This window comes from Chelonia mydas, chromosome 26 (genome assembly GCF_015237465.2).
Source record: "Chelonia mydas isolate rCheMyd1 chromosome 26, rCheMyd1.pri.v2, whole genome shotgun sequence".
Taxonomy (NCBI): Eukaryota; Metazoa; Chordata; order Testudines; family Cheloniidae; genus Chelonia; species Chelonia mydas.
Window position 1 is genome coordinate 15,942,189 of NC_057859.1, and position 27,982 is coordinate 15,970,170.

At 48.9% G+C, this 27,982-nt stretch overlaps 1 protein-coding gene across 12 annotated transcripts in view; it reads left to right on the forward strand.

The window, feature by feature from the left end:
- OGDH (oxoglutarate dehydrogenase) overlaps positions 1 to 27,574 on the forward strand; it is a 134,512-nt gene extending 106,938 nt beyond the window's left edge. For all 12 annotated transcript variants that reach the window (XM_037886465.2, XM_043536570.1, XM_037886460.2 and 9 more), the window contains 14 exons: positions 3,212 to 3,340; positions 11,976 to 12,155; positions 13,332 to 13,484; positions 14,821 to 14,923; positions 15,298 to 15,426; positions 17,540 to 17,690; positions 18,048 to 18,175; positions 18,298 to 18,476; positions 19,095 to 19,166; positions 20,606 to 20,728; positions 22,795 to 22,867; positions 23,291 to 23,454; positions 24,107 to 24,261; positions 27,302 to 27,574. In XM_037886465.2, coding sequence (XP_037742393.1) covers positions 3,212 to 3,340; positions 11,976 to 12,155; positions 13,332 to 13,484; positions 14,821 to 14,923; positions 15,298 to 15,426; positions 17,540 to 17,690; positions 18,048 to 18,175; positions 18,298 to 18,476; positions 19,095 to 19,166; positions 20,606 to 20,728; positions 22,795 to 22,867; positions 23,291 to 23,454; positions 24,107 to 24,261; positions 27,302 to 27,422 — 1,860 coding nt within the window. In that variant the 3' untranslated portion in view covers positions 27,423 to 27,574. The remainder of the gene's footprint in view (positions 1 to 3,211; positions 3,341 to 11,975; positions 12,156 to 13,331; positions 13,485 to 14,820; positions 14,924 to 15,297; positions 15,427 to 17,539; positions 17,691 to 18,047; positions 18,176 to 18,297; positions 18,477 to 19,094; positions 19,167 to 20,605; positions 20,729 to 22,794; positions 22,868 to 23,290; positions 23,455 to 24,106; positions 24,262 to 27,301) is intronic.
- The last annotated feature ends 408 nt before the right edge of the window (positions 27,575 to 27,982 follow it).

Below are 27,982 nucleotides of genomic sequence, written 5' to 3' on the forward strand. Positions count from 1 at the left end.
TCTTAAGGCATATTGTAAAGTGGGGTAATGGAAAGCCCCAGCGAATGGACCCATGAGTGTCGTCAGTGAGATCGGGGTTAGATCCATTCTGAAAGAGTGGTTAACACCCAGACCCACCCTGGAACTGCAAACCTCACCAACAAAGAAATAACATTAAGAAACCTCAAGAGGGAGTAATGTGAGAGTCAGGCCGCAGTGATGTGGACTAAGGCATCAGGGGATGGGGAGGGAGGTCCCTCTTGCAGTAGGAGATCGCTGCGACAAGTAATCAGGTGTGAGACTGTATGGGTCAAGTCCTGGCTCCATTGCAGTTGGTGGGAGTTTTGCCACTGACTTCAGCATAGCCAGGAGTTGAATGTTTAGAGGCATGTTGTGCAGCAGGGAGTCACTTTCTCTTATAGAAAACTACTGTAAACAAACTCTCCCTCCCCAGCTAAATCTGACCAAACTGAAGGAACTGAATGTAAATCAAGGATCACTGTGATCCTGAGATATGTCGTTGGCTTGGAATAGGTAGTGGGGACCAGAGGATCCATTCCTTGAGAGAGAACAGCTGTGTCCTTCAACATGTACCCTAATATGAAAGAACAAGCCACAAAAAATGGGCTGTTGTAAGCAGCTTCAGTGTCTGGCTTATAACAAACGTATCCAATACCGTGGGAGAGGTATACGGGTAGCTCCAACGAGATCAAAAATAACCCTGGTCCTTTGTGGGAGGACGGAGAATATACCAAGACAAACACTGTCCTCTGGTACGGCAACATCTGTAGACAGCACTCCATGTCTAGTGTGATTAGGCAGAAGCCTCACTCAGATACTGATGGAATTCCCATTTTAATTGCTGCACCTGAAGCGTCCTCACTAACGTTTGAAGTGGCTTGTGAAATGCACATCCTTTCTCTATGCGCATGAATTTTTTCAGCCCACACTTGGGAGGAAAGTCTGTTATCAGTAAAATCAAAAGCAACCACTAATTTTCATTTAGGATATTCCCTTTTTCCAAAAGCTGGAGAAGTGAGATGGGCACTGGTTGGTGCTCAGTAAACTTCATCCACCACTGGGACTGGTTCCAGTGTAACACTCAGTAGATAAGTTAATTGGCATAATCCACTGATTGCCTTTAATTCCAAGAATCACGTTTTAACTAGGGCTGTAAATTAATCGCAGTTAACTCACGCAATTAAGTCAAAAAAATCACGATTAAAAATTAATCACATTTAATCGCACTGTTAAACAATAGAATACCAATTGAAATTTATTAAATATTTTTGGATGTTTTCTATGTTTTCAAATATATTGATTTCAGTTACAACACAGAATACAAAGTATACAGTATTCACTTTATATTTATTTTTTATTACAAATATTTGTACTGTAAAAAACAAAAGAAATAATATTTTTCAATTCACCTAATACAAGTACTGTAGTGCAATCTCTTTATCATGAAAGTTGAACTTACAAATGTAGAATTATGTACCAAAAAATAACTGCATTCAAAAACAAAACAATGTAAAACTTAAGAGCCTACCAGTCCACTCGCTCAGACAAACAAGTTTGGTTAAAATTTGCAGGAGATAATGCTGCCCGCTTCTTGTTTACAATGTCACCTGAAGATGAGAACAGGCATTCGCATGGCACTTTTGTAGCCAGTGTTGCAAGGTATTTACGTGTCAGATATGCTAAACATTCGTATGCCCCTTCATTCCTCAGCCACCATTCCAGAGGACGTGCTTCCATGCTGATGATGCTTGTTAAAAAAATAGTGCATTAATTAAATTTGTGGCTGAACTCCTTGGGGGGAGAATTGTATGTCTCCTGTTCTGATTTACCTGCATTCTGCCATGTTTCATGTCATAGCAGTCTCGGATGATGACCCAGCACATGTTCATTTTAAGAACACTTTCACAGCAGATTTGACAAAACCCAAAGAAGGTACCAATGTGAGATTTCCAAAAATAGCTACAGCACTCAACCCAAGGTTTAAGAATCTGAAGTGCCTTCTAAAATCTGAGAGGGACGAGGTCTGGGGCATGCTTTGAGAAGACTTAAAAGAGCAACACTCCGATGCAAAAACTCCAGAACCCAAACCACCAAAAAAGAAAATCAACTTTCTGCTGGTGGCATCTGACTCAGATGATGAAAATTAACATGCATCGGTCCGCACTGCTTTGGATCGTTATTGAGAAGAACCCATCATCAGCATGGACGCATATCCTCTGGAATGGTGGTTGAAGCATGAGGGGACATATGAATCTTTAGCGCATCTGGCACGTAAATATCTTGCGGTGCTGGCTACAACAGTGTCATGTTCTCACTTTCAGGTGACATTGTAAACAAGAACCTGGTGCATTATCTCCTGCAAATGTAACCAAACTTGTTTGTCTGGGGGATTGGCTCAATCAAGTAGGACTGAGTGAACGTGCAGGCTCTAAAATTTTACATTGTTTTATTTTTGAATGCAGGAGTTTTTGTACATAATTCTACATTTGTAAGTTCAACTTTCATGATAAAGAGATTGCACTATAGTACTTGTATTAGGTGAATTGAAAAATACTATTTCTTTTGGTTTTTTACAGTACAAATATTTGTAATCAAAATTAAATATAAAGTGAGCACTGTACGCTTTGTATTCTGTGTTGTAATTGAAATCAATATATTTGAAAATGTAGAAAACATCCAAAATATTTAAATAAATGGTATTCTGTTATTAACAGCGCAATTCATTTTTTAATTGCTTAACAGCCCTAGTTTTAACCTAGTCTTCTAGAATTTCAGGAGGGGAGGGCTGTGAATCCACCCAGTATCTTCCTGAGTCATTGCACCAGAGACACTAGCCATAGTCTGTTCAGATCCAGCCTCACATGGAGGAGCTTTGTTGAAACATCAAACTGAAACCTCACTCCCTAGTGCAGTCCCCTGGGGGCTAAAGCATCAGATCTTCCTTGCTATGAAGGTTACAGACAGACAATGGAAAGGATGAGGCAAAGGAGCTGCCACCAGAGAGATGTGGAGATATATGTACAGTGGGGAGACGAAGAACAGTTTTCCATGCCCAGTCAGAGCCTGCTTGTAGCTGCTGCCCCATCCTAGCCAATAGCCCCTCCTTCCCCAACAATGCTGGGCCCCCTCTGTGTGCACTTCTGGGCACCTTTAATGCTGAAAAGAAGCCAACAAGCCACCAGCCTTCAGTTTGATCCTCTTGTCCCCACAGGTGATGTCCATTCTCTTGCACGGAGATGCAGCTTTTGCCGGGCAGGGTATAGTGTATGAGACGTTCCATTTGAGCGACTTGCCATCCTACACTACGCATGGGACAGTTCACGTGGTTGTGAACAACCAGGTAAAAACTGGGCCCCATGGCTGCAAGACTGGGTCCTTCAGCTCCACCGATATCAGAATCTTTGAGAACATGCACTTTAAATGCCCAGGGCAGGGAGAGTGGTTTGTCCGTCTCTGACATATCATGCTGGTGTGCTAGCAATGGTAAGCATGTGTCAATGATGTGTTTTATCCTAGGGATGGGGCCCTGCATCAGGGTCTTCTCCCACTAAAATGGTGCTGTGTTGTACCTGTGAAACTCCAGTTATGGTTCAGTGCCGGAATTGGGGCTTCTGGGGATGTGTATAGGCAGATCCATAAGCAGGAGAGCTCCTATGAGACAAGGCTAAGGAACAAGAAGAACTGATGATAACTTGCTCTGGGCTATAATGGTGAAGTCCCTAGTGTCTAGGGCCTGGTCTACACTACAAACTTAGGTTGACATAAGGCAGGTTACTTCAGCCTAATTATGTCAGTGTACACACTACAGGCTTGCTCCCACTGATGTAAGTGCCGATGTAACTCCATCTCCACAAGAGGCGTAGGGCTTATGTTGGCATAGTTAGCGCGATGCAGTGTCACGGCAGGTTACTTACATGGGTTGCTAGCTGTCATTCTTGTCAATTTCATGGCTCCATGCTGGCATCCTGAAATTGACAAGAAAGCCGGGCTGTCGACCCCGGGATGTAGGGGGGGCTCCAGCTAAAGCCCGACTGCCCCCTGGGTCCCTGCTCCCCACTCCCAGCCTGGCAGCTACCCAGGCTCCCCTCTCCCAGCCCAGCTGCTCCCCCTGGTCCTGGCTCCCAGTCCAGTTGCGTCCCACTACCCAGGGGTTCCTGAGCAGGGAGCTGCATGCAGAGCTGACAGCCCATGCTCTCAGCTCCCTCACACTTAAGTCATTGGAAGCGCTCCTAGTGATGATACGCATCACCGACAGGAGGAGGGCAGTGTGGACATGAAACACCGCAGTGGTGGCTGTAAGTCGACCTACCATAGGTCAACTGAAGTTTGTAGTGTAGACGTGCCCTAAATTATTGTGTCTTTTATCCCCTGTTCTGTTTTGAGCTCAGGTGACACTGACTTGATTGATATCCCGTTCCCTGATGCTGGGCGGGCTGGTTCTGAGCAGAGCCCAGTGGGAGAATGAGGGGGACTGTCTGAGCTTTTATGTGGTCTCTCTGAAAGAGTCTTTACCCCTGTCTTACCTCTCACAAGCACCACCCTTTATGTGGACTCCATTAATGCTCTACCCTGGTGACTGCCCTCCCTTTGCTGAATAGAGCATAACAAAATCACAACAGAGCTAACTTAAAACTGACCTGGATAGCTTCTCTAGCTAGGCCAGGGATCTCAAACTCAAATCACCACGAGGGCCACATGAGGACTAGTACATTGGCCTGAGGGCCGCATCACTGAAACCTTTTCATACAACGATACAAAAGTATAGTCAAAAATTTTTAAAAAATGAAGAGTAATATAGTATGCTATTAAAAGTCAATTTATTAACTTTTTAAAAACTGTAATGCAAAAAGTCAGTACTAATTTTGACAGTCATTTAATTTTTGACCACTTAGGTTATGTCTACACTACGAAATTAGGTTGAATTTATAGAAGTCGATTTTTAGGAAGCAATTTTATACAGTCGATTGTATGTGACCCCACTAAGCGCATTAAGTCGGCGGAGTGCGTCCACAGTACTGTGGCTAGCATCGACTTTCGGAGCGTTGCACTGTAGGTAGCTATCCCACAGTTTCCGCAGTCTCCGCTGCGCATTGAAATTCTGGGTTGAGCTCCCAACGCCTGTTGGGACAAAAACATTGTCGCGGGTGGTTTTGGGTACATGTCAGTCGCCTCTCCCTCCGTGAAAGCAACGGCAGACAATCGTTCCGCACCTATTTTCCGTGCAGACGTCATACTGCTGTCAGCAGGCGGTGCAGTAGGACTGCTAACCGTTGTCATCCACCGCTTCCGCTGCAACTTTGCTCTCCTGGTGCCATGAATCCACCTCGCAGGTCCTCTCTTCGTTCTGTATAAATATCCGTTCTCGTGGCATCTGTTGTCATCCACCGCTTCCGCTGCAACTCTGCTCTCCTACAGACACCATACCACGACGAGCATGGAGCCCGCTCAGCTCACCACTACTGTTGTGAGGATTGTAAACACCTCGCGCATTATCCTGCAGTATGTGCAGAACCTGCAAAAGCAGGCGAGGAGGCGACGACCGCGCGATCACGATAGTGATGAGGATGTGGACACAGACTTCTCTCAAAGCACAGGCCCTGGCAATTTGGACATCGTGGTGGTAATGGGGCAGGTTCATGCCGTGGAATGCCGATTCTGGGCCCGGGAAACAAGCACAGACTGGTGGGACCACATAGTTTTGCCAATCTGGGACGATTCCCAGTGGCTGCGAAATTTTTCCATGCATAAGGGCACTTTCATGGAACTTTGTGACTTGCTTTCCTCTGCCCTGAAGCACAAGAATACCAAGATGAGAACAGCCCTCACAGTTGAGAAGCGAGTGGCGATAGCCCTCTGGAAACTTGCAACGCCAGACAGCTACCAGTCAGTCGGGAATCAATTTGGAGTGGGTAAATCTACCGTGGGGGCTACTGTGATCCAAGTAGCCAACGCAATCACTGAGCTGCTGCTATCCAGGGTAGTGACTCTGGGAAATGTGCAGGTCATAGTGGATGGCTTTGCTGCAATGGGATTCCCTAACTGTGGTGGGGCGATAGACGGAACTCGTATCCCTATCTTGGGACCGGAGCACCTTGGCAGCCACTACGTAAACCGCAAGGGGTACTTTTCAGTGGTGCTGCAAGCACTGGTGGATCACAAGGGACGTTTCACTGACATCATAGAATCATAGAATATCAGGGTTGGAAGGGACCTAAGGAGGTCATCTAGTCCAACCCCCTGCTCAAAGCAGGACCAATCCCCAACTAAATCATCCCAGCCAGAGCTTTGTCAAGCCTGACCTTAAAAACCTCTAAGGAAGGAGATTCCACCACCTCCCTAAGTAACCCATTCCAGTGCTTCACCACCTTCCTAGTGAAAAAGTTTTTCCTAATATCCAACCTAAACCTCCCCCACTGCAACCTGAGACCAGTACTCCTTGTTCTGTCATCTGCTACCACTGAGAACAGCCTAGAGCCATCCTCTTTGGAATCCCCTTTCAGGTAGTTGAAAGTAGCTATCAAATCCCCCTTCATTCTTCTCTTCTGCAGACTAAACAATCCCAGTTCCCTCAGCCTCTCCTCATGTGCACCAGTCCCCTAATAACTTTTGTTGCCCTCCGCTGGACACTTTCCAATTTTTCCACATCCTTCTTGTAGTGTGGGGCCCAAAACTGGACACAGTACTCCAGATGAGGCCTCACCAGTGTCAAATAGAGGGGAACGATCACGTCCCTCAATCTGCTGGCAATGCCCCTACTTATACAGCCCAAAATGCCATTGGCCTTCTTGGCAACAAGGGCACACTGTTGACTCATATCCAGCTTTTCGTCCACTGTCTCCCCTAGGTTACTGCAACTCCAGGTGTGATTTGGCCTTCCTGATTTCACTCCTGCATCCCCGAGCAATATTTTTATACTCTTCCCTGGTCATTTGTCCAAACACAAAAAAGAGGCTTACAAGAAGTGGAAGATTGGACAAATGACCAGGGATGAGTATATAAATATTGCTCGGGCATGTAGGAATGAAATCAGGAAGGCTAAATCACACCTGGAGTTGCAGCTAGCGAGGGATGTTAAGAGTAACAAGAAGGGTTTCTTCAGGTATGTTGGCAACAAGAAGAAAGCCAAGGAAAGTGTGGGCCCCTTACTGAATGAGGGAGGCAACCTAGTGACAGAGGATGTGGAAAAAGCTGATGTACTCAATGCTTTTTTTGCCTCTGTCTTCACGAACAAGGTCAGCTCCCAGACTGCTGCACTGGGCAGCACAGCATGGGGAGGAGGTGACCAGCCCTCTGTGAAGGAAGAAGTGGTTCGGGACTATTTAGAAAAACTGGACATGCACAGGTTCATGGGGCCGGATGCGTTGCATCCGAGAGTGCTAAAGGAATTGGCGGATGTGATTGCAGAGCCATTGGCCATTATCTTTGAAAACTCATGGCAATCGGGGAAAGTCCCGGAAGACTGGAAAAAGGCTAATGTAGTGCCATTCTTTAAAAAAGGGAAGAAGGAGGATCCTGGGAACTACAGGCCAGTCAGCCTCACCTCAGTCCCCGGAAAAATCAAGGAATCAATTCTGAAGCACTTAGAGGAGAGGAAAGTGATCAGGAACTGTCAGCATGGATTCACCAAGGGCAAGTCATGCCTGACTAATCTAATTGCCTTCTATGACGAGATAACTGGCTCTGTGGATGAGGGGAAAGCGGTGGACGTGTTGTTCCTCGACTTAGGAAAGCTTTTGACACGGTCTCCCACAGTATTCTTGCCAGCAAGTTAAAGAAGTATGGGCTGGATGAATGGACTATAAGGTGGATAGAAAGCTGGCTAGATTGTCGGGCTCAACGGGTAGTGATCAATGGCTCCATGTCTAGTTGGCAGCCAGTATCAAGCAGAGTGCCCCAAGGGTCGGTCCTCGGGCCAGTTTTGTTCTGTATCTTCATAAATGATCTGGAGGATGGTGTGGATTACACCGTCAGCAAGTTTGCAGATGACACTAAACTGGGAGGAGAGGTAGATACACTGAAGGGTAGGGATAGGATACAGAGGGACCTAGACAAATTGGAGGATTGGGCCAAAAGAAATCTGATGAGGTTCAACAATGGCAAGTGCAGAGTCCTGCAGAACCCCATGCACCGCTACAGACTAGGGACTGAATGGCTCAGCAGCAGTTCTGCAGAGAAGGACCTAGGGGTGACAATGGACGAGAAGCTGGATATGAGTCAACAGTGTGCCCTTGTTGCCAAGAAGGCCAGTGGCATTTTGGGGTGTATAAGTAGGGGCATTGGCAGCAGATCGAGGGACGTGATCGTTCCCCTCTATTCAACACTGGTGAGGCCTCATCTGGAGTACTGTGTCCAGTTTTGGGCCCCGCACTACAACAAGGATGTGGAGAAATTGGAGAGAGTCCAGCGAAGGGCAACAAAAATTATTAGGGGCCTGGAACACATGACTTATGAGGAGAGGCTGAGCGAACTGGGATTGTTTAGTCTACGGAAGAGAAGAATGAGGGGGGATTTGATAGCTGCTTTTAACTACCTGAAAGGTGGATCCAAAGAGGATGGATCTAGACTATTCCCAGTGATAGCAGATGACAGGACAAGGAGTAATGGTCTCAAGTTGCAGTGGGGGAGATTTAGGTTGGATATTAGGACAAACTTTTTCACTAGGAGGGTGGTGAAACACTGGAATGCGTTACCTAGGGAGGTGGTGGAATCTCCTTCCTTAGAGGTTTTTAAGGTCAGGCTTGACAAAGCCCTGGTTGGGATGATTTAGTTGGGATTGGTCCTGCTCTGGGCAGGGGGTTGGACTAGATGACCTCCAGAGGTCCCTTCCAACTCTGATATTCTATAATTCTATCTTCCACTTCTTGTAAGCTTCTTTTTTGTGTTCAAGATCAGCAAGGATTTCACTGTTAAGCCAAGCTGGTCGCCTGCCATATTTACTATTCTTTCTACACATCGGGATGGTTTGTCCCTGTAATCTCTATAAAGATTCTTTAAAATACAGCCAGCTCTCCTGGACTCCTTTCCCCGTCATGTTATTCTTCCAGGGGATCCTGCCCATCATTTCCCCGAGGGAGTCAAAGTCTGCTTTTCTGAAGTCCAGGGTCCGTATTCTGCTGCTCTCCTTTCTTCCCTGTGTCAGGATCCTGAAGTCAACCATCTCATGGTCACTGCCTCCCAGGTTCCCATCCACTTTAGCTTCCCCTACTAATTCTTCCTGGTTTGTGAGCAGCAGGTCAAGAAGAGCTCTGCCCCTAGTTGGTTCCTCCAGCACTTGCACCAGGAAATTGTCCCCTACCCTTTCCAAAAACTTCTTGGATTGTATGTGCACCTTCTTCTCTTCTGCAGACTAAACAATCCCAGTTCCCTCAGCTTTAACACAGATTTGTTAATCTTCATGGAAGAGAAAAACTGTTCACATATATATGTACTTCCAAACATTGCCATTATCCTTGCGGAAGCAGAGAATAACGTGAAATCTTTCTTGTGAAAGAAACCTGTAGAATTCTGAAATTCCAACATCTGTAGGATTCTGCTTCAAAATGGTATCACACTGAAGCTCCACTCACTCCATCTGCATTTCCTCTGCAACATTGTCAATTTCCACAGCAAATGGTGTGGAAAAAAATTTAAAATGTGGTTCAAGTGCCTTGAAATCTTTAAACCGCACATCAAACTGCTTGTGTAAGTTAGAAATGATATCTGCATATTCTTTCAAGGATTTTGGTTCAACTTTTCCTTAAGAATTCAGAGTCGAGAAATGGACCAAATTGCCAGCAGTCAGCTGTTTCCCCCACAAAGTAAGCTTGACTTTGACTGACTTAACACTGTCATACATCTGTGTTATATCACCTGTTTTCTACCCTGAAGCTTCAAGTTCAGTGCATTCAGGTGATCAGTTACATCTGTTAGAAAAGCAAGGTTGCAGATAAAAGTGGAATCGGCAAGCTGTGGAACCTCCTTGTTTTTCATTTTCATGAACGAATCAGTCTCCTCTAAGTGGAAAAAAAAACACTTCAAAACATTTCCACGACTCAGCCATCTAACTTGAATGTGATACAGAAGTTCCCCATATTCGCTGTCCATACTTGCTAGAAAAGAAGTGAACTGTCTGTGATTCAGCCCTTGTGCATGTATAAAATTAACAGTATTAACAACTACATAACTTCCTTCATTTGTAGACTTTTACTACACAGGGCTTCTTGGTGCAAAATGCAGTGTATATTGGTGAACCTAATTCCTGGTATATTGAGGCTGTTCAGGTTGGTCTTCAATCATCCAACTACACCAGCGTTTTCAGAGCACGCTGATGGCCACCGTCCGTAGCCCAAGATACGAGTTTGTTCCATGGCAGCGCAGCTTTTTCAATGCACTCTTCCAGTCCTTGAAATATGTCACGTCCCGCTATGGGACCCTTCAGTGGCATTAAGTCTAGCAATTCTTCAGTTATATTCAAATTGCAGTCCACACCCCTAATGAACACTGCACTCTGTACGGTATCTGATACATCTGTACTCTCATCAAGAGCAATTGAAAATGCTTCAAAGTCTTTTGCCATTTGAATCAATTGTTTTTGCACATTATCTGCTAAATCCATTATCCTGCAGGAAGCTGCATTGGCAGACAGCTTATGCCTTCAAAAACTTTCTTCCTATCAGGACATAAAATTTCGCTGGCCTTCATGAGACATTCTTTTACAAATAGGCCTTCTGTAAAAAGTCGCAATGATTTAGCTATCATTTCGCTTATCACAAAACTTGCTCTTACTGAATCTTCACTAGACTTGTTAATCTCCAAAAAGAAACGTCTTTGCTTGGCAAATGCTGCTTTAAGTTGCCGAACTTTTTCCGCTCGGATTTTTCCAGTGAATGCATCATATTTTTCACAGTGCGTCAGGTCGAAGTGCCGATGCACGTTTTACTCCTTGGGAACAGCAATCATTTGCTGACAAAAAAGGCATTGAATTTGATCTTTTACCTCTGTGAAAAAAATATAAATTCTCCCATTTGTCTTGGAAAACTCTCTTTTCTTCCATGAGTGTTCTTTTTTTCAACTAAGTCATTTCCGAGCAGTTTTAATAAAATATATACACGCAGTAATGCACCTCACTCAAAGGACAAAACACACACTTTGTTTTAGAATTACTTCTGTTAAAGCCCGCACTCTGCCCCGACTCCACCCCTTCCCCAAAGTCCACACCCCAACTCCGCCCCCTCCCCGTCCCTATTCCAACCCCTTCCCCAAATCCCTGCCCTGCCTCTTCTCCCTCTCCTCCCCTGAGCGTGCAGCTTCCCGCTCCTTCCCGTCCTTCGGCGGCGGGAAGCACCTGGAGGTAGGCAGAGGAGTGGGAAGCGGCGTGCGGGGGGGCGGCAGGTGAGCGGAGCGAGGGTGAGGGGAGCATAGTGGCCACAGGAAATAACTCGCGGTGGGGGGGGAGTTTGGCAGCCACAGGAAGTAACTCAGGTGTCGGCCCGCGGGCTGCATGTTTGAGACCCCCTGAGCTAGACCAACATAATAACTGGAGCTCCCTTTACTGGCCTTGGAAGCTTTCTCCAGTATCTTAACCTCCTCCTAGGAAAGGTGTTATCATGTCCTAGTTCTGTAATACTTACCTCTGGTTGGAGCTCTGTTATCCAGCAGGTGGGGTAAACTGTTGTAAAAAATCTCTTGTCATCAATCATGACAGCTCCTTGGTCTAACCTGACATGGAGGCAGTGTGGCCTTGTGGTTAGAGCGGGGATGGGTAGGTAGTTGGAAGCTTGCAAATTTACTCCCAGCTCTGCCAACAACTCACTTAAAATCTGTCTGTTTTCCTTCTGCAAAGTGGAGGGAACTCTCCCTTCCCCCACTCTGTGTGAAGCATTTTGAGATATTGAGTGATGGGCACTTTCTGATTGCCAAGCGTAACTGTTTTCTACACCTTTCTGTATCTGCCTTCTGCTGTTTTCCATGATGGCCCCAAATTGCTCTGTTTCCAGATTGGATTCACTACAGACCCTCGTATGGCCCGTTCCTCTCCGTACCCAACCGACGTTGCCCGGGTGGTGAATGCACCTATTTTCCATGTCAATGCGGATGACCCAGAGGCAGTGGTGTATGTGTGCAATGTAGCAGCAGAATGGAGAAGCACTTTCCACAAGGATGTGGTGGTTGACTTGGTAAGTGATTGATTGAGAACCAGTTGGGGCTTTGCTAAAATCCTGGCTTTGTTTAGTGAACTTCTGTGGAAATGACAAAATGCTCTTCAGATGGACCATTGGAGGCATCTTGGACTGTTTGTACAGCACCTAGCACGATGGGTCCGTGGGCCATGACTGGGGCTCAGAGGTGCTACTGTAATCCAAATACATCTCTACCCCGATATAACATGACCCGATATAACACGGGTTCGCATACAACACAGTAAAGCAGGCCTCCACGCCCCCCGCAAGGGTCTGGGGGGCAGGAGCTGTGGGGGGGGGCACTTTTGGGGGTCCCGCAGGCCCAGAGTGGCCTGGGTGATTAGTGTGGGGCTGGGAGCAGCCCGCTCCGCTTCCCTCGCCCCGGCCCCCGCACTCACTAGCGGCGGGAAGCGGAACGCCACAGCTGGGAGCTGGCGGAGTGGAGTGGGCTGGGGCCACGTTGCTCCGCTTCCCACCGCTGCCGGTGAGTGTCTGTCAGGGAGTGGGGGTGTGGATAGGGGGCGGGGCAGACAGGGAGCAGGGGGTTTGGGTAGGGGGTGGAGTCCTGGGGGTGATTAGGGATGGGGGTCTCTGGAGGGGGTGGTCAGGAGACAAGGAGCAGGGGAGCCAAAGCAAGTTCGATATAACGCGGTTTCACATATAACGCGTTAAGATTTTTTGGCTCCCATAGACTGCGTTCTATGGGGTAGAGGTGTAATAAATAAGACCCTCTTGTGCTTCTTTGCACCTTAACCCTTTGTTCTCTGGTTCTGGTAGTTGTGGTGGAGAGGCATCTAAAGAAATATTTAAGCGAAAATAAGGCACTGAAAATGTAGCTGTGTTGTGCTTGAAGAAAAGTAGATGCTAATTTACCTGTAACAGCTCAAATAGCTGTAGTTTTTCTTTTAAACTGGGGTGAAACCATTCCATTAAGTCATTAGTTACTCTAGTTTTACACCAGTGTCGCTCCATTGACTTCTGTGGAACCTATTCCTGATTTACACTAGTCTAAATGAGATCAAAATCAGGCCCTCTGTCTTCAGGCTGTACGTGATTTCCTTCATCATGGGTACATCCCACATACAGATCAATGTAAATGCGACTGCTTTTTTGGCTTCTGAAATAGGGATTGAAGACTGGCTATTTTTATGGCTTTCTTTCCTCGTGCACTAGGTGTGTTACAGGCGGAATGGTCATAACGAGATGGACGAACCCATGTTCACCCAGCCGTTGATGTACAAGCAGATCCGGAAGCAGAAACCTGTGCTGCAAAAATACGCCGAGATGTTAATTTCGGAGGGGGTGGTAAATCAGCCGGAGTATGAGGTATTGTCCCCCAGTGCTTTAGAAGAAAGATGCAGTCCGTGATCAGTCACAACCCCTTAAATCTAGCTGGCAAATAAGAATGCTGAATGGGGGGAAATGCAAATGTAATATAATGCAAGAAATATGGGAAGGTTACCAGTGTACCAAGCATAGTTGCATAGCATGACTGCACCCCTCCCTGCTGACTTGGCAGTGTAGTGTAGTGTAGCGTTGCCTTGCCCTGAGGGGTCTGGGTTGGGGAGTACTGAAGGGGTGCCTAAAGATCTGCTGATGTGTTTGTAAGGAAGGAGCTCAGAGTTAGACATCCAAGGGTCCTCAATACTTGTTGCTAGCATTCCTAGCAAGGTTCCCCTGACTAAAGAAGCTAACGCTGTTTCTGAGAGCAGCACAAGACCATCCATGCTGTTGATTAGAACCTGCTCTTGGGCAGAAAATCTCTCTCTGCACTGGTCCTGGAAACACACGGACTCCATTTAAACCCAGTTGTAGCTGGTACAGTTATAGACCCAGTGTGAATAAGGCCTGTGGTCCAATCTACGCTTTATATGCTACCATTTTGGTTACCCACTTACAATACAGTAATTGTGCCAGCATCGTTCCACCTTCAGGGTATTTGGGGCACAGCAGTAATTATCTGTGTTTTTGAGCCATGCTGCAGTCTTGGGGTGAAACCCTGGCCCCATTGACGTCCATGGCAAAACTCCTTTGGATTTTAATGGGGCCAGGGTTTCACCCTTGGATTGTAGACATAGTTCAGGAACACAGGTGACTCGTGCACTATAAGCCTTGCCTGCACTATGAGATCAGACAGTATTGTACCTGTGCTGCTCACACAGTTGCTTGCATTGTGTCAATGGGACCTAACTGAAAAGTGCTTTATTCTGCCTCTTGAGCATTCAGACCCATTGACTGGCTGTGGCATTTCCTAATGTCAGGGATATATGGGATGCCTCACTGGAACTGGATTTTGTATTTCATGTAGCTTTGGGATCAACGAAGGACATAAGCTCTTAACTGGCACACAGCCTGCAGTAGGCAGTGCCCTGGCAGTGCTGACCTCTTGTCCCTAATGTTGTATGGTCAGGCACAAGCACAGCAGCGTGCAGCAGCCATGAATGTGGTGCGAGGCACATTTGTGGTCCAGGTCCTAACTGATGAGTGGGGCGTAGGGTTTAAAGTGTCTGAAGAGGAGGTGGATGTGAAAATGCCCCCTCTGGGATCCACGTAGACTTTGTGCTGAAATGGAGAGGGAGCAGCAACGAGAGGCATGGCCTTTAACCCCAGCATTCTTACTTGGCTACTTCTCAGTAATGATATTCTGCCCTATTGCTCTCAGGAGGAAATTTCCAAGTATGATAGGATCTGTGAAGAGGCCCATGCCAGATCCAAGGATGAAAAAATCCTGCACATCAAGCACTGGCTGGATTCCCCCTGGCCTGGTAAGTAACTAGTGGCTTCCCTGACAAATGGCCACAGTTCAGGAACTACTTCTGCCTCCAATGGATTAGACCTTTGACTTCTGGCACAGATAGGAGCTGTATGTCTCCAAGGACATGTAATGAAGAGAGTGGGAAATATACCCATCGAGCCTGGTGAAGAAAATGCATCCCTTGGGAAAGCATGGGGGACTGTATCACTGTATGGGCTCTGTCTGTACTGACAGAGGTGGTACAGCTCAGGGTTTGCTCTGCATCCCAAATCCCCTTCCACATCAGAGAGTACAGAAGGTTCTGTAACATAGTCATCAAATACTCTTACTACAGAGCCAGCCTGGCGTTCACCAGGTCACAGATGATCTCTCCTCCTTCCCCAGGTTTCTTCACTCTTGAGGGCCAGCCCCGGAGCATGACCTGTCCCTCTACTGGTCTGAATGAAGAAGACTTGGCCCATATAGGCAAGGTGGCCAGCTCAGTGCCTGTTGAGGATTTCACAATTCATGGAGGTACAGACGTGCTGGAGTAGATGCCCCTGGCACCCCAGTCTCGGCGGTGGTTATTCTGTGTAGAGCTGGATGCTTTACGGAGTAGAGGAGATGGTTAATACTGTGGGTTTTTTACCCACAAAAGCTTATGCCCAAATAAATCTGTTAATCTTTAAGGTGCCACCGGACTCCTCATTTTTTGTGGATACAGACTAGCACGGCTACCCCTGTGATATGTGAGTGAGAGTTGTTCCACCACGATCTACAGGGAGTCATGGTCTCTGGTGCTGTAGACTGAGGCCGTAGGCCAGCCTGGGGAGTGGGAGAGAGAAGGTCTGCTAGAATGGTTAACTGTTGGAACAAACTACTAAGGGAAATGGTGGGTTCTCCCTCTCTTGGTGCCTTCAGATGGACTGGCTGCCTTTCTGGAGATGCTTTAGTCATACACAAGTTGTTGGGCCAGCGAAGGGGTAACTGGATGAAATTCCCTGGCCTGTGTGGTGTACAGGACTAGATGATCTAATGTCCCTTCTGATCTTCCACTCTGAGTAAACGGGGACTTCCATATGGTGGTTCAGATCCAAAGTATGATGATTGGGATGTGGGTGACCACCTGAGTGCTAATGAGACTTCTGAGGGTGCTTATCTGGCCCCCATTACTAGCATCTGAGATGTTTCCCATCTTCAATGTTTTTATCCTCTCATACCTCTGTGGGGCAAGCAGGGCTGGTATCGCCATTGTGCAGAGGGGAAACTGAGGCCCAGAGAGGCTAAGGGACTAGCTCAGGTCACGTGGGCAGCCTGAGGCAGAGCAGGGACTCGAACCCAGGTGTCCCATGTCCTAGGTTAGTGCCCTAACCACTGGACCATCCTTCCTCTCAAAAAAAAAAAAAAAAAAAAGCCTCCTTATGGCAATGCCCAAAGGCCGCAGCTGGTACTTACAGAGATTCATAGAATATCAGGGTTGGAAGGGACCTCAGGAGGTCATCTAGTCCAACCCCCTGCTCAAAGCAGGACCAATCCCCAACTAAATCATCCCAGCCTGGGCTTTGTCAAGCCTGACCTTAAAAACTTCTAAGGAAGGGGATTCCACCACCTCCCTAGGTAACACATTCCAGTGTTTCACCACCCTCCTAGTGAAAAAGTTTTTCCTAATATCCAATCTAAACCTCCCCCACTGCAACTTGAGACCAGTACTCCTTGTTCTGTCATCTGGTACCACTGAGAACAGTCTAGATTCATCCTCTCTGCAACCCTCTTTCAGGTAGTTGAAAGCAACTATCAAATCCCCCCTCATTCTTCTCTTCTGCAGACTAAATAATCCCAGTTCCCTCAGCCTCTCCTCATAAGTCATGTGCTCCAGCTACCTAATCATTTTTGTTGCCCTCCGCTGGACGTTTTCCAATTTTTCCACATCCTTCTTGTAGTATGGGGCCCAAAACTGGACAGAGTACTCCAGATGAGGCCTCAGCAATGCCAAATAGATTGCCAGACTGGCTCTTTTAATCTTGCTAAGTTCTTGATCTTTAGAGCTTCTTGTGAGTTCCACAGTCGGGTGACATGAATCTAGACCCCTCATCCCCATTACAAACACATTAACCATACCTGTCGCCCTCGGGGTGGCTAATCTTTCCTCTGCTGCACCAGCCTACCCAGTTTGTTTGTAGTACCTTCTGGCCGTGGGCCTGGCAATGCCCATGCTTTTGACCCAGCACTCAGAAACTGTTCTCTCCACTACCACTTGGACTCCTCTGAGATTAGAGTTCAGGTCTCCTCTCCCGGCGGGTGATGTCTGGCAGTGAGTGCTCCTAATGCAGGTGAAGTTGGCTCAGTGAAAACCATGTTTGTTAAAGAAAACAGAGAATGACCAGGAACTCCAGTTGTTTTTCAGAGCTGGTCTCCTCTGCTCCTTACCTATATGTGCTTTACCCTGCCTTTACCCTGTGCTAGGCTGGAACAGTCCACCTCCCTTTTGTCCCGTTATGTCCAGAGCGTCTGCATGTCAGGGAATCCAGACTGCCGATGGATGGGTTGATAGCGTGAGCTGTGTTGTCCCAGCCTCAGGCTGCTTGCATAGTATGTTGCTGCAGTTCCTCTCCAGCGGGCTGCAAACTGTTTTTTTTAATCTCTGCAGGTTTGAGCCGGATTCTGAAAACCCGCTGGGAATTGGTTAAGAACAGGACAGTAGACTGGGCATTAGCAGAGTACATGGCATTTGGCTCCCTCCTCAAAGAGGGAATCCACATCCGACTGAGTGGCCAGGATGTCGAGAGGGGGACATTCAGGTAAAGCCGGGGGTTTCCCCCAGTAAAAGATGATCCCAGCCCTCCTCAAGGGGCTGCTGAGTGGGGAATAGAAGAGGCCAGTCTTAAATTGCCTGCCATGCTGGAGCTCTGCTGAAAGGCAAGGGAGGAGCCCAAATTGTGGGTGGAGGGGTCCCTTTCACAGCACTAATGGTGTTAGTATGGGCAGCTCCTAGATATGATCGTAACCTGGCTTCATTGCATTCGACAGTTGCAAGCCAAGCCTCTCAGCAGAGCAGCGTGAGCCAGGCAGCCACTTGCGTGCAGGCGCTTACTGTGACCCATTGGGTAGGATAACACTTAAGTAACATCACTGCTGGACGTTGTCTCCTCCCACAGCCATCGTCACCATGTCCTGCATGACCAGAATGTAGACAAGAGGACCTGCATCCCCATGAACCACCTCTGGCCAAACCAGGCTCCTTACACTGTCTGCAACAGCTCCCTGTCGGAGTATGGAGTCCTAGGTCAGTGTCGCTGGGGGTTCTTCGCCTGGCTCATGACAGCCACAGGGCTAGTTAGTGCTGGGCTGTCTGTGCCAGGTGCTGGTGGATATGGCCTCTTCACTCTTCTTCTCTCTTCTCTGCAGGTTTCGAGCTGGGCTTTGCTATGGCCAGTCCCAATGCCTTAGTGCTGTGGGAGGCCCAGTTCGGTGACTTCCACAACACTGCTCAATGCATCATTGACCAGTTCATCTGCCCCGGCCAGGCCAAGTGGGTGAGACAGAATGGCATCGTGCTGCTGCTGCCCCATGGCATGGAGGGCATGGTAAGGATGCACTCACTTCCTATCTTTCTGGGCAGTACTGACAGCTCAATGCCACAGTTCTCATAGCGCCCCAGGACGCTTCCTCAGGCCAAACACTGCATAGACCAGGTCTCTGTGCAACCAGTCACCTGGGAGCATTGAGGTAGTCCTGCAATCTGGAGATTGCCCACCTCTTTAGATGTATTACCCGGCCTGCACCAGCCCATGTCACTGCTTTCCGTACAGCTGTGTGTTAACAGCTTGCAGAGGGGCCTGGACTCCATGTGGCTGGGAGCAGTGCCAGCCGCTCTGCAAGTGAGAGTATCTGGCTGAATGGAAGAGGATTGGGAGCAACAGGGCTCGGCCTAGGGGCTTGTTGGGGCTGGGGGAGTGGAGTCTAGAGTTCTGTACTAAGGGACGGCTGCAGCTGTTGGACCTACTTCCTAGTAAAAATCAAAACTTCTGCACTTTTAAACCAGAATGAAATCCTGTTGGGCAGCACATACCAAGGTCCTCCTCAAACAGTGACTAGCATCAGCTGGCTCTATGGCCAGCCTCTCTACGAGGCGTGGAGAGCTCTCTTAAAGATGGAAACTTGCATGTGTGTTTCGCTTCACCTCTTGTTGGTTTTGCCCACAGGGTCCCGAGCACTCGTCAGCCAGGCCAGAGCGATTCCTGCAGATGTGCAACGACGATCCAGATGTCTTCCCCGTAAGTGTCTGGCTGTGCTGAATTCACACTCTTCCCCTTTGGGGCCTTTCCCATCTCTCCCCTCCTGCATCTTGGAGCACTTGCTCTGTCCCTGACTCTGACCACTACACAGCAAAGGCTTCCAGAAACAGCTTTGGGGGATTTTGTGGATGGGATGGTAACACAGGGAACAATTTTACAGAGCACGTGGATTCTGGGCAGCAGGCCAGGGGAGTAGGATATAGGAAGCAGTGTTGTGCTGGTGACTCACATTTAATGACTCCTGGGCTTCCCCTGTCCCCAGAGTCAGGAAGACTTAGGTTGGGTTATCAAGGGGGACTCAGAAATGTCCCTCGCTGTGTTAGCACAGAATGAGCAGAGCTCTAGTTAGTGCACTAACGTGGGGGCAGTAAAGGCTGGCTAAAACCCAAGCAAGGCCAGCGCATGGAACTCCATGCTTCTCCTCTTTCCTCCTTGGCTTTCTCCAAAAGCTGTCATCAGAGTCACACCCATTGTTCTCAGGCCCATTTGCTCATTTATATTAGGGAGCGATTTTCCAGTTCCATAGCGGGGGGGGTTTATCGGAGTACTTCGGAGTGACTCCAAAAGCCCTGTACAAATCTGCAGCTCCCCTGCTCTCAGCCTGTGCTGTCTCCACAGCTGGCCCATGCACTTAGGGGGAATGTCCCTTTTCGGGTTAGGGACACGGAGGCACTAAGAAGCCGGGATAGGCTGAAAACCACCTAAGGGGATAGTGTAAAAGGGAAAGCAGAAAGTTACACTCGCCCAGGATTTGCTGTGTTCATTCCTGAGCAGTGTCCTAAAAGCCCTGCTAGGCAGAAAAAGCAATGGAGAGTATAGATCGGGACTCCAGTGGCTTTGAGATACCTGCTGCTAAAATCCTACCTCAGTTGAAATGGAAAAACTAAAGTGACACACTTTAACTAAGGTTTCAGAGTAGCAGCCGTGTTAGTCTGTATTCGCAAAAAGAAAAGGAGGACTTGTGGCACCTTAGAGACTAACCAATTTATTTGAGCATAAGCTTTCGTGAGCTACAGCTCACTTCACTTCATCGGCACCTTAGAGACTAACAAATTTATTTGAGCATAAGCTTTCGAAAGCTCACGAAAGCTTATGCTCAAATAAATTTGTTAGTCTCTAAGGTGCCACAAGTACACTTAACTAAACTTGACTTTTAAGAGCCAAGTTGTCCCAATTTGCCTGGGCTTGAAATACTCTAAGGTTGAGCTTGCAGGTTAGGGCCGCTGCATTCAGCTAACCACTGGTCCTGGGCTAGTGATGAGCAAGAGAGACTCTTGGCCCCCATGTTGGGGTACTGCAGTTGACTCACATGGCATGTCTCTGTTCATATTGGAGCCGCTGGCAGGCATAAATGCAGGTTGTTAATGTGGGACGTTCGCGATTTTGTCTAAACCGTTTCTACTTTTCATATGCTATAGAAACTCGATGACTTTGACGTACGCCAGCTGTACGACTGTAACTGGATCGTTGTGAACTGCTCCACTCCAGCAAACTTCTTCCACGTCCTGCGGAGGCAGATACACCTCCCGTTCCGGAAACCGGTCAGTGAGCTCTAGACACTGCCCTGGTATGGACCGGGCCACGCACCATTGTCTTGTAGCTCAAGTGCTAAGTTAAAGCCAACGCTTGGGGGGGCAGGGCATGGGTGCTGGTGCTGGGAGGGCTTAGGACCTGGATTTAAAGCTAATTTCTAGAGTGCTCCAGTAGGGCTAGTCAAATTTTCCACCAAAACTGTTTTTCAGCAGAAAATTGAGATTTTGACCAAAATTTTTTGCAAAATGTGTTTGCTTTCCATGCAAAAAACCAAAATTTTTGTCCAAAAATAAAACAAAAAAACTGAGCACCCAAAAACAAAAATACTTCAATTCTGGAATGCTGCCAAGGTGCCTCGTGGGATTTGTTGTTCAGGTGCTTCATGTTCTTTTCTGTGAGCTGGGTTCCCCCAGCCAGACTGCAGGGGGGCTCGTGGCACCTGAGAGACGAACCCATTTATTTGGGCACAAGCTTTCATGGGCTAAAACCCACGCCATCGGATGCATGCCGTGGAAAATATAGGAAGAGATATATACGCAGAGAACATGAAACAATATGGTGTTACCATACACACTGTAACGAGAGTGATCAGGTAAGGTGAGCTATTACCAGCAGGAGAGAAAAAAAACCTTTTGTAATGATGATCAAGATGGGCCATTTCCAGCAGTTGACAAGAACGTGTGTGGAACAGTAGGGGGGGAAAATAAACATGGGGAAATAGTTTTACTTTGTGTAATGACCCATCCACTCCCAGTCTTTATTCAAGCCTAAGTTAATGGTGTCCAGTTTACAAATTAATTCCAATTCAGTAGTCTCTCGTTGCAGTCTGTTTTTGAAGTTTTTTTGTTGTAATATTGCAACTTTTAGGTCTGTAATTGAGTGACCAGAGAGATTGAAGTGTTCTCCAACTGTTCTTTTAATGTTATGATAACACCCATTGTTTCATGTTCTCTGTGTGTGTGTGTGTGTGTGTGTATATCTTCCTACTGTATTTTCCACTGCATGCATCCAGTGAAGTGGGTTTTAGCCCACGAAAGCTTATGCTCAAATAAATTTGTTAGTCTCTAAGATGCCACAAGTACTCCTGTTCTTTTTGCTGATACAGACTAACATGACTGCTACTCTGAAACCAGCCAGACTGCATTTCCCATGATGCACTACAGTCACATGACTGCCATATAGCATAGCCTCCTCTCCCAAGAGCGGTGACTATGATGCATCATGGGAGACGTAGTCCAACAGGGAGCCCTGACTATAGAGAACTACAACTCCCATAGGGCACTACGGTGGCATTTCAGGATTGAAATATTTTGCCAAAAACTCCCCTTTTGGAAGGAGGGAAACCCAGTTGTCTGACCAGTTCTGTGCTCTGTCCTTTGGCTGGTTAGTGGATAGATACTAACAAGCTCTGGTAAAGGTCTATTGCCTAATAAGAGACATCAGTATTAAGAACAGCCGTACAAAGCCAGGTACAAATGGGGAAGTCCTGTTAAAGGCTGGGCAGTCTGTGCCTGTACGTTGGTAATGTACAGGTGAGCTGTACATTACCAAGCACACTGGGGCTCTGTGACTGGCACTTATTAAATAACCATGTCTGCCAAGGTTCAGTTGAGCTCTGCCCAGACTGGAAACGCCTGTCCTTCTATCTCGGCAGTGGCATTTGAGCCACCTTCACGTTATTACATAACGAAAGGGCTAGAAGGAGCAAGTAGCCCTGAGTGCTGTGCAAAGGAAGCAACACGCAACCAGACCTGCTGGCAGGGCCAGAGTTCTGCACACTGCTTCACGTTGCCCTGCCCCGGAGCAGCCTTTGGCTTCAGTCTTTCTCTCTGGCTGGCATGGGAATTAAGACGTTTCTGTGATTCCTGCCTGGATTAAACATACAGTTCATCAATGGCACTTGAATTAGGGGGCTGGGCAGAGGCTGGGCGGGAACCACCTGACCGGAGGCTGGGGTGTGGAGGGAGAGTCTGTGCTCTGGCTCTTGTAGTGATGATCCAGTCTCCAATGTGCAGCTTGTGTGCCAGAAAGGCTATTTCCAGCCCATTCTGATCGCCTTGCCTTGATCTTCCAGCTGATCATCTTCACTCCAAAGTCACTGCTGCGCCACCCTGAAGCCCGCTCCAGCTTTGATGATATGTTGCCAGGTATGAAGGGTGTTTCCAATGTCCAAGGGTGCAAGTGAACCGGAGAGATGCAGAACAGGGTTCATACCACAAGAGGGCAGTGTCTCTCTCCTCTTTACAGCACCCTGCCCTGCTCCCAGGTCTCTGAATTCTGGCTCCTGTCCACACGTGTGACAGTCCAGAACTGCACCAGGACGGTGTGTGCTTCAGACTGTTTTTTCCCCCTGTCTCTCTCCCTGCGCAGCCCCCAGCTCAATGGAGCCCCGATCTCAGTGGGGTCTCTAGGCCTTAACCATCTCTGAGCTAGCCTGGTCCTTCTGCAGGCGTAGCCAATCCCGCAGGGTCCAGGCCCGTAGCTGGCCCCCATTAGCATTCCCCCTCCCACCACGTGTGGCCCCTGGGATGTTGAGGCGTGTCCCGACTGCTGTCTGTGCTCTGCTACAGGCACTAATTTCCTGCGCGTAATTCCTGAGAGCGGCCCTGCAGCCCAGAACCCCGACAACGTCAAGAGGGTGCTCTTCTGCACTGGCAAAGTGTATTATGAGCTCACCCGGGAGCGCAAGGCCCGGGACATGGAGCCAGACGTGGCCATCACCAGGGTGGAGCAGGTGAGCGTGTCTGTACCACAGGGGGCTCCACGTAGGCCAGGGGCCAATGGCCAGTCCCGTTGCTACCCTGCTTCTGCTCATCACTGGGCTTACTCCACATCCCCAGGAGCCATGAGGAGTTTGAGCCACAGCAGACACATCGTGGATTAGACATAGAGCGCTCTGTCCCTTGCCCCACTCCCACTGCTTAATGGCCCAGCACAGCCTCAGGGCAGAGAGCAGGCAGAAATACAACATCACACCTGAGAAGGGATGGACAGAGGGGCCAGCTCGATCCTGTCTCTTCAGTCTGAGCCCAGGAGACGCTGCGCAGCACCCCTGGGTGGGCAGCGAGGGCAGAGCTGAGGTATCTGTACAGATTTGCAGGGGAGAGCCTGTTGGTGGTGGGAGTGTTGCTGGCCAGCCCAGCGTGTACCCCACCGTACAAGCTTCTGGGCCAGGAAGGGTTGTTCAGGCTCAGCCCAGGCGACCCCAGAGCCTCTAAGTGTGTCCATGTGGGATTGGGAGATGCTGCTGAGACAGCACAGGCTGAACAGTGAGCACGGAGGCTGCATGGCCCACTGCACAGCCCAACAGTGGCTGCAGCTGCCTGCACCCTGCCTCCGCTGCTTGCGTGCCCCAGTGGAACTGAGCCCTCCCCATTCCCCTGCAGCTGTCCCCGTTCCCCTTTGACCTCCTCCAGAGGGAAGCACTGAAGTACCCCAACGCCGAGCTGGCCTGGTGCCAGGAGGAGCACAAGAACCAGGGCTACTACGACTACGTGAAACCCCGGCTCCGCACGACTATCGACCGTGCCAAACCCGTGTGGTAAGGGCCATCCCTCTGCACCGTGACGGGCTAGTGCCGTGGGAGGTAGCCGCATCTTGTCCTGTTCTCAGGACCTCCCCACGGGTGGGCAGTGTGGCATGGTGTTACAGGTGGTATATCTCAGGCCACTGGCTCCCTAGTGGATTTCAATATTGCGTGGAAGTAGGGATGGAGATCTCACAGTGGCACTGGGGGTAGGTAGTGTGGGCTGGGGAGTGAAGTCTTTTGGATGGGTGTGACAGAGTCACAGGCCCGATGCTCTGGAACTGCTTTTTATGAAGCCAGGCAGGACTCTGGGGTGGCGCAACTCCCTTCAGGCTGTCCAGAGCAAAAAGCCTCCTTGGCTATGGCCTTCCTGGGACTGACCTCTGAGCTTTCAGCATCCCTGTTCACACACCGTATTTTTCCCCTTGGTGGGACCACCTAGACAGGACCCCTGGGGAAGCCAGAGGGCCCTGCACCCTTGCTCCACAGTCAGCTGTGACTCTCCGCCAGCATGTAACACAAGTTTATTAGTTGATAGGAACGCAGCATAGAACAGAGCTTGTTAGCACAGGAATCATAGAATGTTAGGGTTGGAAGAGACCTCAAGAGATCATCTAGTGCAACCCCCTGCTCAAAGCAGGACCAACACCAACTAAATCATCCCAGCCAAGGCTTTGTCAAGCCGGGCTTCAAAAACCTCTAAGGATGGAGTTTCTACCATCTCCCCAGAGAACCCATTCCAGTGCTTCACCACCCTCCTAGTGAAATAGTGTTCCCTAAAATCCAACTTAGACCTCCCCCACTGCAACTTGAGACCATCGCTTCTTGTTTTGTCATCTGCTACCACTGAGAACAGCCTAGCTCCATCCTCTTTGGAACCCCCTTTCAGGTAATTGAAGGCTGCTATCAAATCTCCCCTCACTCTTCTCTTCTGCAGACTAAATAACCCCAATTCCCTCAGCCTCTCCTCGTAAGTCATGTGCCCCAGCCTCCTAATCATTTTTGTTGCTCTCCGCTGGACTCTCTCCAATTTGTCCACATCCCTTCTGCAGTGGGGGGGACCAAAACTGGACGCAATACTCCAGGTGTGGCCTCACCAGTGCCGAATAGAGGGGAACAATCAGTTCTCTCAATCTGCTGGTAATGCTCCCATTAATACAGCCCAGTATGCCATTGGCCTTCTTGGCAACAAGGGCACACTGCTGACTCATATCCAGCTTCTCATCCACTGTAATCCCCAGGTCCTTTTCTGCAAAACTGCTGCTTAGCCAGTCGGTCCCCAGCCTGTAGCAGTGCATGGGATTCTTCCGTCCTAAGTGCAGGACTCTGCACTTGTCCTTGTTGAACCTCATCAGATTTCTTTTGGCCCAATCCTCCAATTTGTCTAGGTCACTATCCCTACCCTCCATCATATCTACCTCTTCCCCCCCAGTTTAGTGTCATCTGCGAACTTGCTGAGGGTGCATTAATCCCATCATCCAGATCATTAATAAAGATGTTGAACAAAACCGGCCCCAGGACCAACCCCTGGGGCACGTCGCTTGATACCGGCTGCCAACTAGACATCGAGCCGTTGATCACAACCTGTTGAGCCTGACAATCTAGGCAGCTGTCTATCCACCGTATAGTCCGTTCATCCAACCCATACTTCTTTAACTTGTTGGCAAGAATACTGTGGGAGACCATATCAAAAGCTTTTCTAAAGTCAAGATGTATCACATCCACCGCTTTCCCCATATCCACAGAGCCAGTTATCTCATCATAGAAGGCAATCAGGTTGGTCAGGCATGACTTGCCCTTGGTGAATCCATGTTGACTGTTCCTTCCTCTCCTCCAAGTGCTTCAAATTGGATTCCTTGAGGACCTGCTCCATGATTTTGCCAGGGACTGAAGTGAGGCTGACTGGTCTGTAGTACCCCAGGTTCTCTTTTTTCCCTTTTTTTAAAGATGGGCACTAGAGTTGCCTTTTTCCAATCGTCTGGGACCTCCCCCAGTCACCACAAATTTTCAAAGATAATGACCAGTGGCTCTGAATAACATCAGCCAACTCCCTCTGCACCCTTGGATGCATTAGATCTGGACCCATGGACTTCTGCATGTCCAGCTTTTCTAAATAGTCCTTAACCTGTTCTTCCACCACTGAGGGCGGCTCACCTACTCCCCATGCTGTGCTGCCCAGTGTAGCAGTCCGGGAGCTACCCTGGTCTGTCAAGACCAAGGCAAAAAAAAGCATTGAGTACTTCAGCTTTTTCCACATCATCTATCACTAGGTTGCCTCCCCCATTCAGTAAGAGTCCCACATTTTCAATGAGTTCAGCCAAGTCTATCTTGCGGGGACCCCAGGTCGGACGCCCTGGACTCCCCCCGTCCGAGTCCCAAACAGGAGACTGCCCAGCTTCCAGTGACCTGACCTCTGACACACCTGTTGCCCCTCTTCTTGGTCTTTGTCCCCCTTTCGGGACAAAGTGTCACCTGGTCTCCTCCCCCTCCTGGGTCTCAGGCATCAGCCATCACTTTATGTGCAGGCAGCTGGAGCTTCCTCACCTGCCCCCGAGTGTCTCAGCAAAAGTCACCCCCCCTTATTCCCACCACCTAGGCACTGGTGCAATATACAGGGAAACTGAGGCACACAGCATTCATGCAAAACAGTAAGACTCACATAGGCTCATGTGTAACCTAACAAGGAGGAAAGACACGCTTGGTCTCAGTGGGCTTGTTGATCTCGTGGCACTCTCCGCAAGACGGTAACTGAGTGAGGGACAAGGGCTTGATACAGGGTCTGTGCTGTGGCCAACAACCGGGGGTGGGGTGCTGCAGGCAGCCGGGGCTAGTCCCTGGTTGGTGGGCACTGGGCTTTGGGCAGTGGGGGTCTGCACGTGATACAGCATTTCTTTCTAGGCGAGGTGGCTAGATCTTGGCCCTCTCTCTCTTCCATCCAGCTTTCCTGTTGCTAGACCAGGCCTGTATGTAGCCGTCCCAGACCTGAGTCCAGCATAACGCCCCGTCCCTGCACTGGCCCTCATCTGAGCTGCTTCTTCTCCCTCCCTTGCCATAGGTACGCCGGCCGCGACCCAGCTGCTGCACCAGCCACTGGCAACAAGAAGACCCACCTGACTGAGCTCCAGCGCTTCCTGGACATTGCCTTCAACCTGGATGCCTACAAGGGCTTCTCCTAGATCCCACGTGGCTGCTGCAGCACGCTCTGTCTGTCTCTTGCTCACCTCCTGTCTCCGTCCTTAACTACAGACCTTGTAAACTAAACACCCGTGCCTGGAGTCCTTGTTCATCGCTCTGGATTGTTGCCTTTCACTAAAATCCCTCTGCAGGACGCTTGGGTTTTAACTCCCGTGTTTCCCCCCGTTCCCCCCGTTGCTCTGTCCCTGAGGGGATGCGGTCTCTGTGCTCCCATAAACTGGCCAACTCTACCCCAACACTGCCCCAGAAGCCCCCAGTGCCAGCCAGCTGAGGAGGCCCTGTAATCAGCCTTTGCTAGCTTCTGTCCTTAGCAGCCCTACAGAGAGGGGATGGGCTGCGCTGCCCTGTATCAGGCTCAGGGGAGCAGGTGGGGTTGGCAGAGCCAGGAGGAGGTACATTGCAGGCACGCCTCTCCCCGGCAGAGGTAAGCTGCTCGCAGCAGGGGATGCAGTTAGGCTCTCCATAAAGAGGAGAACGTTCCTTTTTCCTTCTGCCTGTGGCGGTTCCTCCCCAAAGATCAGAGCCTCTGTGGCTAACGCCC